Raw genomic sequence first — 13413 nt, forward strand, 5'->3', positions numbered from 1 at the left:
CAGGCCTACATCCCTTTTTTTTTTTTTTTTTTTTTTTTTTTTTTTTTTTTTTTTTTGCCATGGCCGAATGTGACCTCACCTTCAAGAAACAGCCAACACGCCCACTTCAGGGCCTTTCTGACGACTTCTAGTCAACTAGTGTCTCCGGTCCCTTGCTGGGTGTGATGCAGCTCCACGATTCGAGACGGTCTACGAATGATAGATGGACTTTGATCGAAATGTTCCTAGTGAGCAGCGAGTCTCCTGCGTTGACTGCGCCGCAGGATGCTGCATTCAGCTGCAATAACTCAGACGGACAAGTCGAAGACGCTAGACCACAAGATTGCTCTGGCTGCTGTCTTGGTTCTGCTGTCGAACGAGTCGAACGATTCTGCGCCAATACGGAGTACACCGACTTGGGCCGGGGAATATTTCATCCTGGCCAGCCTGCTCCCGATGTAGATTCCACCCCTGCCTGCATCGTCAATTGGCCGGCATGTACTCGGGCGCCGGCATGTACTACTCGGCATGAGATGGATATGGTTTTAAATGCCTCGTAGCACCTTGGAGCACCCTGTCCTCCCCGTCAATGTCCAAGTACAGAAAGGAATCCTTGGGCCTGCCAGAAGACATGTAGAGGAGGCGTTTCATGGTGTAGCGTACATGAGAGGTGGTCAGCCCTGACGCGAGCGATGCGACAGGTGATTAAATATCCTGGCGATGTGTTTGCCAGGGGCCCTGCTTGAGCATTTTTGCCGAGTCGGTTGTCAAATCGAAACAACCCATGAAGAAGTCGATGTCAGGTCTAGCCTCTCCTCGCCTAGTCCATACAGAGCCCCACAATGGGCATGCTGCAGGTTATCTGTCTCTCGGAGCATCATGACGGCTGGCGCGCCTGTGGATAATGAATCAAGGCGGAGGAGTGGTCTCCCAAGCTCAACTAATGCCGGGTTGACTAGCGACGGCAAAGGAACCAGGGCTTGAGCCGCTCATCCCGCTCCGCTTCGGCCACAGGAAACAGGGTTTCAGACCCCAGTGGTTCTCGCAGCCACTTCGGTCCGAGACGAACGGTTTACGGCTTTAGCCTTGGGGTATTCAGCGGGTGGGTGTCACATCGTGCGTTTTGCAAAGTCGTCGTGTGTGTGTGTGTGTGTGTATCTTGCGTGGACGAGCTTTGCATGGTTCCGGCAGCCGTCCCACTTCCTCCAGGTGGACGTAGAATCAAGTTTCAATCATGGATGGACGGTTGGATGGATGGATGGACGGACGGACGGATGGATGGGTTGTTGACGACTCCAGGTCAACGTTGGGCTTTGACTTGCTGTTGACCGCGGACCCGTCGGGCCAGGGAGCAGCCTAGCTTCCCATGTTGCTTGTGTTGTGCGAGGCCTTGGAAAGAAGCTCATCTGGCAAAAGCCCTGCATGGATGGACCAGGTGAGGAGGAGTAGCCGCCCAACTAACTAATACCCGTGTTTCGCTCCCTCCTTTGCCCAAGACGGACTGCGGACTACGGAGCAGAGGCTGAGGAAACGGACCTGCATCGTCTTTCCAGGTACGTGCTCGGGCCATATTCCCCATTGCATCTGCTTGCGCCACTGACAGACACACTGTATTGTATGACGTGTCGTGACAACAAGTCCAAACAGGTCCCCTCGCTCTGCCTCCCTCAGACTGGCAGGCTTTTGTTCGGGAGGGCGTCGTTCTAGTCCGGCATGTTACGCAGCTGCAAGTGGTGCATTTGTGATTCGTCAGAAATAATATTCGGAGGCGTCGAACCGGATCCTGGTCGAATCGTCCGGCATGGCCCGCCGATACAAGCCAGTGCGAACCCAAACGCTCCTCCAGACTTCACAGCGTGGCATAGAGGTACCCTTTTGGAACCGGAACGAGGGCAACTGCTCCAAAAATGGGAAATATACACCTGTAGTGCGATGCTCGAGCCGAAACATGGCACAATACCCGGCTGGGGTAAAACCATGCGACCACGTTGGCGAGTGCGTTTTCAGTACGTACGCGGCACTCCAGCCTCGGCCATGGCTGCTGACTGCATGGCAGGAAGGCGCCTAACGCGGGTGGAATTAATCAGGATGAAACGAAGAACAAGATGATCCGTCTTTGGCCGCCACCACACAACATGTTGAGTCGCCTGTCCCGCACAGACGGGTTTGTCAATCAAGTCTCCAGCTCCACTGCCACGCGAGACTGGCCGGCAGGATGCGGACCCAGGCTCGAACACTGCTCTATTTTACAACATGGCCGTCGCATACCCGGAAGAGACGCTCCAGGTTGGCTTTGATGCGCCAGCCAGCGGCCACGGGCCTGGTAGTTGGATTCACCCCCAAATGACACCAAGAGAGTACGTACTGTGTCCTGTTTCACTCGCCGACGGGGGGCTGCAGATTGACGCGTGCCGTTCGGTAGTCGGCATGTAGCGTCATGCGCCTCCCACTGGCTGGGCAAAGAATTACAACTTGCTTGTCTACTGCCAAATGACTGTTGCTCTCCGACGCGTGTTGATGTCAGATGGGGTTGGCAGTCTTGCAGATGCCCTCCCTGCCGATCGAATCTTGATGCTCGTTCGTATAGGGACGACTCGCTGGTGCCCTGTGACGCCGTGACTTGACTTGATTTTTGCAGGCATGCCACGCCCCCGCCTGCTTCAACTCCGCGGAACCAGAACCAGAGGCGGCCGGCGACAAGTACATGGATGCGCGCAGGCTGCCGTGCCAAAGCCAGGCGGTCCCTCCTGTTCCTCCCCGTCCGAGTGTGTGGTGCACATGTGCTGCGAATTGTACCAAGTTTTCGCCACCCAAAAATCACCAGACATCTATACCACGAAGCCCTTACACACCTCCGGCCTCCAGCCTCCGGGCTTTCCCCCCATGCCAGGCGCGGGCGAGCGGGCAAGCGGGCATCACGACGCGTGCCGTGGTGGATGGTCGGGTTTGGCGCAGCGTCGCAGCGGGATCCACCGCATGGTCTGGTGATCGCCTAGTGTGGGTGAAGTGAAGAAGCTATCAAGTTATACCTGCGCCTGACACGGGGTAAGAAGAAGCATATTCATCTTGGCCTTTCATCTAGTGCCTCTTCTTCCTGCTCTTCCTTTCGGGGTAATTTGTATTGTTGGCCGGCCAATAGGGGATTTTTCTTGGCAAGAACAGCCGCCAAGCGGGGGGTGGTGACGCGGGTGAATACGGCCTTATTGTTCGTCATGCTGAGAGGGGTTGAATGGCGAGAGTTGATGGCGAGTTTCTTCACATGATCATCAGCTTTGGATGTCGATTTCCGGTCTCGGTGATCCAACCCATGTCGCTGGAGAGCATCACGTCGCTGTGATTATGCCTAGGCTCTGATCCTTGAACTAGCGGAGATAGTTGTTCCGGTGACGGAGTCTAGCGATGATTGATAGCCGAGAATGGGAACTGATGGGGCGTGGTGTGCACTGCGTTCGGAGGAGCCGAGATACCGGATCTAGTAGACTCCCGAAACCTGTCGCAGGAGCGCGTCAAAAGTTCGATGGTGATGCTGCCGTCGTGGCCAACGAGCATGGTGGGCGCGACACACATCACGACTTTCTGGTCTGATATGTCGACGCGGCGGTCCTTGGGAGTCTTGAGCCGGTCTTCGAGTAATCTTCGGGCAAGGAGAGTCTCGACTGAGTTTGAAGCCAGTGCTGTTGCAAAAATATCGCAACCCCATACTCAATGTGGAGGGGCCAGAAGACGTATGAGCCAAAAGTGCCCTTTTTTTCTCGCTCTGTAAGTATATGGCTCAGCTGTGGAATACGGTGCGTGACTAGCTGAGCCCGTAGAGTGTCAAGTCATATCTGACTCTGACTGCTGGTGCTGGCTCACAAATCATCTGAGCTGTCCGGTTCTAGCTGTGAACGAGATTGTGAAACGACCTGGCTTGGAAATAAACGGCACTTGAGCTACTTTGCGTAGTCGAGCACATTCGAGGTGGTGCCGCCGGCGCCGCTGTGTTTCCGGACTGGTCAGAGACAGCCGTGTATGTGCTGATTGTCGTTTGAATCCAACCGCGAGCCCGGTTAATCTTCTCGCTGACGTCCTTGGCCTCTTGCAAGTCACGTAGGTCGACTTTATGCCCGGAGGAGCCCGGACGACTTGGTGTAGGACGATTTTCAGCCCTTCACCGGGGATGGTTTCAACGACATGACACAGCGAAATGTACATGAAGTTGCGGTACGGCAGAATGGAACGCAGGTAAGCAGTCAGAGGCAGACTGCGTAGGTTTCGAACGACATTTTAGAAACTCTGTTTGCATTCTTGCGACGAAACCGCGCGTGGTTGTGGCGATGACTCGCGGCGTCGTCCAACACCGAGTGGTTGATTGCCCACTCAACTTGCAAGACGGACTCATCGCGGGATGACTAAGGAGATGGCGTGCTCCAACCGTAGCTGAGGACACAGTAGGATCCGTCTGAGGTGAGTTGGGCCAGAGCAGCCTCGACAAAGGCCTTTGTTGTGAAGCCTCCATGCCATGGTGTCTCTGGAGTTGCTGGGATATCTGGAAGAACGGCGAATCCATGATCCTACTGTCTGAAGCCCGAGTTGGTCAACACCATTTTTACCATGGCATCAATCACGACTGCCGTGTGCGAAGACGACTTGGCCACTCGACTGCGGCAACTGACAACCCCGGCACCCTCCACCCTTCCAGCAGGTCGTTGAAATGTATCCGCACTTCACTTATGAAAGTATTTCCAGAGCCCGAGTTGTTTCCGGCCCCGGATAGCAGTCTTCTTCGGGAATTGAAACAGGGCCAACAGCTCGACCGCCGCAGGATTCGACTCGGCGAGCGAAGCCACGGATGAACAAATGTGCTCGGCTATAATTCAAAACGGCGAGGGATCGGTGAAAGATGCCAGCTAGGAAGAACCCAACGCAGACCTCCGCCCCCCTTCTGCATACCTAAGCAAGCATATATATCATGTCTTTTGGTGGATACATCTGACGTGGTTCCTGCGCAAGTGACTTGAAGCTGACGGCGACCTTCGGCGTGCTTCAGCTGCACCGTCCTCTCATCTGCACCTACACACTCTGGCAGGGCTGAAAGGAACGCATGTTAATGATCCAAGCCGACAATTTGTTTTCTCTTTGGAGACGTACAATCAAGGCGTCGTCTTATCACCCCGCACGACTCGGATCAAGGTGCGTGCGCGGCCAATTGCCATTTTGTACCTGCCAAGCCGGGTCGCCGTGCATTCATTGTTGCACACGTGTTTACGTGCTTCCATGGGGGCCAAACCAGGGCAGTCGTAAAAAACCTGGGTGGCAGGCCTGTGCGTACGTTCCGCCGCAGACAATGGATGCGTGGCGTTGTGATGCGTCGTACGGAGCCCACCGAGTCGATGTTGCAGGACGTGAGTGAGCAGCTCAAAAGCGGGAGGTGACGTAGTATTTGCGATACTTGATATGAAACGCAGGTGAAATGGCCACCTCCCAATCCTCCTGCGCCTTCTGCTTGTCCCTGCAAATCTTCATGCAATCTATCAGGTCCGTATTAGGCGCTAGGGTGTTGTTTCTAGTGAAGGCATCAGAAAGATTGAAGATGAATGACAGACAGCCTTGGTCCAAAGCAGCTGTCGCCCCGGGGCAGTGCCCGTGTAGTCCATACCAGCATCATCATGGCTACTTTCATACCTGTTTCCAGCGTTTCTCGTGGCTCTGCTTGTCATGTCAGCCTTGGTGAGGACGTCTGTATTGTATCAGCATACTGGCGACGAGGTAACTGTGGCTGGTCCTAAAAGCACCATGCTACGTCTGAAAAGCCTGAGTCGTCCATGGTCAGCATGTGAAGGGGATTACTCGATCCCATGTCCTGGTTGAGCATCACGCCGTATTCTGTGCATGTGAATACGCCGGTGAGATGCATTTGTGAAAAGCCGCAAATGATGACGATTTCCAGGCCGTTAACCAAGGTCATTGGATCATATACCATGCGAGGTGCTATCCTTGAAAAAGAAGAAAAATAGGGAAAAAAGAAAGAAACGAAAAAAAAGGAAAAAAAAAGTCGTTATGATACACGGTCTATGATTCAAAGACTCTGTTGAAGTCCCGGCGGCTCGGCCATGATGCTAGGTAATTAACGTTAGATGGTAGCAGGCGATGAAATTTGGGTGAACTCGGTGCCAAGGACTTGATCCATCCAGCTTCCAACGTGGGCGGAAGCTTCTCTTCCCAGGCCGGCCTGAGAAAGCTGCGAGCTCCAGTTGGAAATGTCGTGTAGGGAAGTGTTGATAAGCTTCTGTCCATCAAAGTTTTGCTCCCCAGGAATGCTAAATCGTTCAATAACGCCATGTCTCGCTTCGAAGTGAATTTTGTACTAGGCCGGTGTCAGCTGGACAAGTTGGCCTTGAGATTCGTGTGTCGTACTTACGTCAAACGGTAGGCGCGGCCGACGACGAGAATCCGCCTCGAACGGATGGGTGGAAAACGTGAAGCGTGGGGTTTGTCCATATATCCAGTCCTTGGATTGCAGTTCCCCGTAGCCACTGGCCATCTTCTGGTCCTGTGATGCGTAACTGTCGAATTCCGCATGCACATCAAAGTCGCCGTACATTTTGGCAAACTCTCGGACAAGCGCGTCTTGAAACAAGTCAACATCCAGGTTCGCGTTACTCACTGGACTGCGCACACTATCAACACCCCTGGCTTTGACAAAGGGCTCTGCTGGCGACCGAAGCATGCCGGAGATATCTGATAGATTGGGACTGCGAAGAAGACACGTGCCGTGATGCAGGGATCGCAAACGTGTCAGTTTATAGGCAGAGCCGGATATCTTAAAGGTGCTGCTGGCTGGTTTGCCGGCTGCTCGTACATCAATGACGATGTCGTGTCGCTCGTTTACGCTGGTGGTTGGCCGTCCCAATGACTTCAGAGCTCGAACTACCATTTCCGCATGTTTATCTCGATCAAAGGCCTGTGGAGGGCAGATGACGCTGAAGTTGACATTACCGAGGTCGTGGAAAACTGCACCACCGCCGGAGCGCCTCCTAACAAGCTTGACTGGCGAGTCTTTCCATCCAATTTCACGGGGGCGGTTTGCAATTTGCGCCAGCCGGGGCAGATTGATCTCCAGCCACGGATTCTGGTTCCGGCCAAAGACTACGCATGGCGAGTTGACATAGAGCAGTAAGATGGTCGATTCGGGAGGAGTGATTTGCAGCAGTCTATGCTCGACGGAGAGGTTCAAGAGAGGATCGTTGGACCTCGATACGTAGACTTGGGTCTTGTTGGCGTGGTGAGCTGCGGCCTCGACGGAGAGGAGGCGCAGGTGACGACACGTCGTCGTGGGGAGTGAGGCAAACCGCCTCACCCAGGGGACCCAGCGAGTCATGCCACTGATGATGATATTGAGACGAGGCAATGTTTGGCGCAAGGGCAGATGGGAAGTTGTTCCACGTCAACGAGACAGTGCGAGGCTCCAGTGTGTGGTAGAGGCAAGTGCTAGTAACGTTATTTTTTTGCGGAAAATAAAAACCAGCCCAGGGCCCTTCGGCCACTGTCAGCCTGTCAGCCACTATCGTGGGGCACTGGGGGGCGCTGAACTCGGGTTCCAGGGGCCCTGTGACTGCTCTGGCGTCGCTGTACGTGTGGTTCCGGGGGTTCTAGGCCTTCTAGGCCAGTCTAGGGAGGGGCGGCGAGTTTTCCAGCTTCTCTCTCACCCAACACATCATCTAGCGTTGAGCAAGCGAGACGCATCGTCCCACGCTCAACCTCACCTGCTGGCCTCGCAACCGAGCATGGGGTGATTGCAACGACAGTTTGTTGTACGAGGAGAAGCTGAGAGTCGAGAAAGAGAATCGAAAATCGTCCCTACGGAGTGCAATACGTACAGAATCGGCTGGGTCAATCGACGACCGCCATGCAACGCAGAGTCGGTCAACCCCAATGCAGCTCAAGGCGCCTGCGCAGCTCTGCTCCGCGCAGCTCCTGCTCGAGACTTTTGCAACCGTTGTTGACATTGTTCTTGGCAAGCGTGTCATGTGAATAAGAAAGACGCGACTTTCTCCTCTGCGTGCAAAGGAAGCCTGGCGTATAGTATAGTAGGGATGTATTTTCCAATCTACCCTGTAATGATTAGCTATATATATTCCTCAATCCCGCTCGATGTGTTGACTGTGACAGAGTCCCAGTGGTATTTTATGGGCCGCGCATATTTAGAAAAGAAATTGTCCAATACATAGTTTTATGGGAAGCTTTATTAGAAATTATTTCTTCTTAAATTAGCATGCGCTAGAGCAGACGACCCAAGGTACGTACCGAGTCGTAGTCGTACCTGCCCCTCCTTGCCCCTCCCTGCCCCGCAATCTGAAACTTCGCCCGCTGTCATGACCGAAATCGGCCGGCATCCCTCGAGAAACGTCAGCTTTCCCCTCCTCACCACCACATGAAATTAGCATCAACCGCACACCATGTCCACATTCGAGCACTACTTCCGCATCACCACGTAAGCATCACGTCGCCTGCTCATCTTCTCGTCCCGCCAATCCACATCTGACAATCAATGTCTTCACAGCGCCGGCGAATCGCGCGGTAAATCCGTCTCCTGCACATCGACACTTGCCCGCCGGGCGGAGAAGATATCCAACCGCAGTTGAACCGCCGCCGACCAGGCCAGTCGTCCATCACCAGTCGCCTTTGTCACCAAGATCGGCAACGTCAAGCTTTTCGGAGACACGGATCAATAAGTGCCGACCCTGCTTTTCTCAGCCTAGCCGACACCATCACCCGCGAGCACGTCGAACAGTTCCTATTCCTGCCGGTGCGGTGCCCCGACGCCCAAGGCACATGGCGGCCCTGGTTATTGCTGATGCCGTCATGGCCCAACACGCGAGACAGATGGGCATGCAGATGATGAAGGAGAAGTAGACCCGCCGTGATGAATGCGAAGACATGATATCCCCTCGACCCCGCCTTCGCGGCAGCAGGGTCCCGAGTCCCACAGTACCCTCGCCCAGCAGCTACAGACCTCGAGAAGCAATCGGACACCCGTACAGAGTCTTTGGATATGTGCGAATGAAGGGGTCCAGCTGATGTGATGGTCTGCAAAGCAGACTGTGCGTCGAGCCTTCCCCAGCAACAACTACCAAAGGAAAAAAAAAGAAGTGTGCTACAATGATGCTCTAGACAAGCACATGTAAAGAAGCATTTCATCACAGGCTTAGCTACTTTTGCATGCGAAAATGATGATTCTTCCAGTTTTAAATGCGTCGTAGCTGTCTCTGAACCAACGTATCGTATGCTGCGTGCGATTGCGATGTTTCACTTCGAAACACACTAGATGCTGTCGTTATCCAATAAATACTACACCCCAAACTTTCCACTGTTCGTTTTACAGGACAAGTAACTTAGACCAAGCCCCATATTTGTACAATATCCCTGCTTTCCGGGCTGAACTCCAAGTCACACGAAACCCACTTGTGCAATTCCTTACTCTTTTTTTGCCCCTTTCCCATGCTAATTTCCGAGCCGTAATGAAATACTAGACCCCAATGTGATGTGACAAGAGTGCTAAAAAGAACCAAAGGGCCCCCGCTGTAAACGCCATGCCAAACTCATCACCGAGGTGTTGTGTCTAAATTTTATGCAAAATGTAATCAGGCTCCATCCAATACATCGTTCAAAACTTCACTCTTCGAAACTTTTCCGTGACACAACTGGCCATGTGAAAAGGCTTTGCAATGTTGGTTAGTGACCAGTCTGACTCCCTTGCCCGTTATTCATGTCATGATTCTCGAAAAGGCTGAGGACATCGGTGGGCATACATTCGAGCCATCCACTCATGAGACCCGTTTGTTGTAAGCCCAAGGCACCAATATCAATGTCTTGGCTGTCGAATGTAATGCCATCCATGCATTCGGCCCCGACTGCCAAGGAAGATTGATATGGCATGTTCTGTCCGTAACATGCGCTACTGTTCGCTGTGCCCCCGCCGCGCCCTTGGAAATTATCGTCAGCCAAATTGTTCGTCGGCGACGCATTATATCCTTCATAGCCGGCAGAATGTTGACTAGCAGGAGTAAACCCGGACGACATATAAACTTTTGATCCTTCGGCCCCGGGTTCGGAGAAACCGGTGTTGCCCCTCGCAGCTTGGCTCTGGCTGGCTGCGTTGGACAGAGTAGAAGGTCGCCTTGTCCGAGTCCAGCGAGGAGAGGTTGTTTGCCCAGCTAGATTTGATGGTGGGACGGCCGGCGGGCACATACTACCATGTTCGACGGGCATGCTTTGCCTGATGGGGTCGTAGAGCATATTTCCGGGGGGTGTGCTTGCTTGACGTTGCTGCTGAATGCCTGGAGCATGTGCATGCGTAGCATGACTGCCGAGGTGACCATTTGGATTTTGATACATCAAAGTCAGATTTGAGCTAGGTGAGTTCGCCGCGCCAGCCAAGCTCCAAGCAATGGGCGGCCCACCAATTTTCGGAGACGTCTGAATGGGCGGCAACTTTGTGCTTTCGTACTCCTCGGAGGTGTAAGTCTCGCAGTCCCATATACCTTTGGCCTTCTGGTCCAGGGCTGTAAGAATGTATTTAACGCCTCCCCAGTACGCATGCATCTGCTGCAAGGAATTATAGCACCGCTGATAATTCTGGTTTGCTGCAGAAGCGAGAAGCGAGTGTCTGGAGTGCTTCGAATTGGTCGCCTTTGACTGCTTGGCGGCTGGACGCTTCGTCGTTGCTGGAGGAGAACCTTCCCTCGACGGACTTTGGGACGCATTGGCACTTGATTCCATGAGAAAGGCACACGCAGCGATATAAATTGGCTGGCTGGTAAACGGGTTACCAATAAAACTTATTGGATCTATGAGATCGGCAAATGACAAGATGTCGCAAATCGTTTTCGCACTGCTTCTGCTCAGCTCGCGGCTGTCAGGAAGGAGTTGGTGCTCGGTTCGCAGATCCCCAAAGGGTGTAAGCAGTGTAGGCTGGTGAAGTACAATCAACAGGGCATGGAACCAAAAATGCAGAAGTATGAAGGTCGACCCTTGTCCATTGTTTAAGTAGACTTTGAAGTTGCTGACATTGAACTGCAGCCGGGCATCCCATTGTTTGTACATTTTGGTAACCTCGTGTTCCATTGTTGTAAGCTTGCACCATTTTTCCTCGGTAAGGTCGCGAACACCGCGGATGTTGTTTAGGATATCAGACACTCGTCCGTACAAATGGATGATTTCCAGAAGCACGGGGAAGAGCACCGGCCACCCAGTTGCAGGGTCGACCCTAGGGGCTGGAAAGGGCAGCTCGAAATCGTCGTCCCGAAACGTTACTGGACGACCAGTACCGGAGGATATGACCCTGTCGAGGAAGAAGACTGCCCAAAACGTGTCGATGCGTTCTTGTTCTACTTCCCTCTGCTCTTCAAGACTCAGAGTATCAGGGTCACTCGTCTTCCTATCCTCGGGACTTTCGGAATCTCCAATTCCCCGGCTTCTGTGTCTCGTGTACCACGGATCTTTCTCACCTTGATATTGGATGCCGACCCTCTTTTGCAAGCCCAAATCAACAGCCATGCGAATGGCAAGACCGAGATACATCCACAACGCGCTGTCCTGGTTGGCGCCGAAGCCTTCGTAGGCCATCAGAAGCAATGCTTGGACTGCTCCGACGGAGGGACATGGAAACGTCTCGACAGTGGCTTGTTTAGCTCGTTGTGCGAAAACCTGTCCCCTCTCTGTCCTGGGCATTTTGTCGTTGCCGCCAGTCAGTTGACGAATGTCACAGAACCTGGCCCCAATGGCGCATATGGCATCCACAAGTATGGGCTCGACTCTCTTGTCCATCATCATTTGGAGAAACTTGGATTGCTTAAGAAAAGGATAGTTGCAGCCCAGATGCTGAAAGAAGATTCTGACCAGAGACAGAATGAGTGGATTGACGGGTAGGTGGCTGCTGGGGTCATAAAGCGGCATATCCTCCACGGCAACATCACTACCCACGGCGATACTGCTTCCACCACGGATACTCGGGTTTGACACTGGCGATGCTGCGGATTGTGATCCGCCTGTAGACCGGCGCCTGTCCCTAACAGACACGACCATTTGCTTGAACCCGGGTACAATTGCAGTCGGGCCAAAATATCGAAAATATGGGACTCGATGGTTGTAGTTGCGGCGCAAAGTTGGCGAGGCTGGGATGTCGTCCGAGCCGGCCGAAGGGTGTGACGCATGCTGTGTCTGAGAGAATAGAGGCTTCAGATTACCAAGTTCGGTGCGGGCAGTAGTAGCTTGGCAATATGGGGATACGGAACCACGTTTCTTTGCTTCACGGCCATGAACGTTGGCGACTTTGTTGGCAGCTGGCGGCGTGGCTGTAGCATTGAATTTCCTGGGCATCAACTTCCTGCCGTCCTCCTCGGTTGGAATGTTATGTAATGCATTGTCGTCGTCTTCGGGGGCCAGCTTAGTGTCAAGTGGTTCGACAGGGATATCTTTTCGGCCTTCTTCGAGATATCCTTGACACTGATGTCCATTTTTTGTGCATGTCGAACAGAGAGGTCGCTCACCGGCGCATCTCGTTTTCCGTCGTCGACAAGTCAGGCAACTATGGCACTAGTCAGATGATTGAGACGGTTGTCTTTTTTGTGTTCTGAGGAATGGCCGAGGTGCGAAGGGCCACAGAAGCAGGTAGCGTTTTCCGAGGCGGGCGACGCAACGCAGAGGTGCAGAGGCTGAGACAGAGGAGTGAGGACGGTAGACTCACGCAGCATTGATTCTGCGGCGCTTGGACGGCGGCTGGCCTTGATTGTTAACAAAACGGATCTGGCGAGGCGGCGGAGGACCGGAATCCGTCTTGTTGAGCAGCGAGGTCATGATCTGATTAGACCATGACCATGGCCATGATGGTCAGGTGTGGTGGGAAGTTGGCTTGTTGATGTGGTGTCGCGGACGAGAGCGACACTAGTTGAAGCTTGAGTTAGTTTCGTTTCGTGGCAATACTGAGGTTCATTGGGCGGTGCAGGTCGGCCCAGTCGTGCGTGGTTCACGATACTCGGCGCAAGACGGGTCCAAAGGTACGAACGGGAGCGGCGAATTACAGTCAAATGGAACCAGCGCAAGAGGTCAATGACGAAGGAGAGGAAGAGGGGTGCTCAAACCGAAACGTCAGCGGACATGGTTGTGCCGTGGCGCTCAGCACTAGGCAGAGGACGACAAAGACGTTTGGCAACGGATGGCGGACGGATGGCGGATGGCGGATGGCTGACGGCGGATGGCTGACGAGGGCGGAATGGATGAGGTATAGCTTTGTGGCTGCCAATGTTGAAGCCTGTTGGATGGCGATTCTCGAGTTGGTTGGACAAAGGAACCCAAGGCGGAGAGGTGCAGAAATTCGACGACGTACGGGGCACAACGCACAGTTGTTAATGTCTGGCCGAGTTGGCGCAGCAGCTTTTAGAAAGGCCAAGGTGC

General features: G+C 53.5%; 2 protein-coding genes across 2 annotated transcripts; both read right to left on the reverse strand.

Annotated features, from left to right (window-relative positions):
• Positions 1-6091: 6091 nt before the first annotated feature.
• MAM_06564 (Biotin/lipoate A/B protein ligase) lies at positions 6092-7339 on the reverse strand (the record flags this gene model as incomplete). The annotated part of the gene is made up of 2 exons (XM_040825362.1): positions 6092-6325; positions 6380-7339. 2 exons carry the CDS (start codon positions 7337-7339, stop codon positions 6092-6094), a joined length of 1194 nt encoding a protein of 397 aa, XP_040676573.1.
• Positions 7340-9693: 2354 nt separating this feature from the next.
• Positions 9694-12816, reverse strand: MAM_06565 (uncharacterized protein; the record flags this gene model as incomplete). The annotated part of the gene is made up of 2 exons (XM_040825363.1): positions 9694-12547; positions 12707-12816. The coding sequence occupies 2 exons, from the start codon at positions 12814-12816 to the stop codon at positions 9694-9696; spliced, it is 2964 nt and encodes a 987-aa protein (XP_040676574.1).
• Positions 12817-13413: the final 597 nt, after the last annotated feature.

Source organism: Metarhizium album (assembly GCF_000804445.1).
Source record: "Metarhizium album ARSEF 1941 chromosome Unknown scaffold_22, whole genome shotgun sequence".
NCBI classification, from domain to species: domain Eukaryota; kingdom Fungi; phylum Ascomycota; class Sordariomycetes; order Hypocreales; family Clavicipitaceae; genus Metarhizium; species Metarhizium album.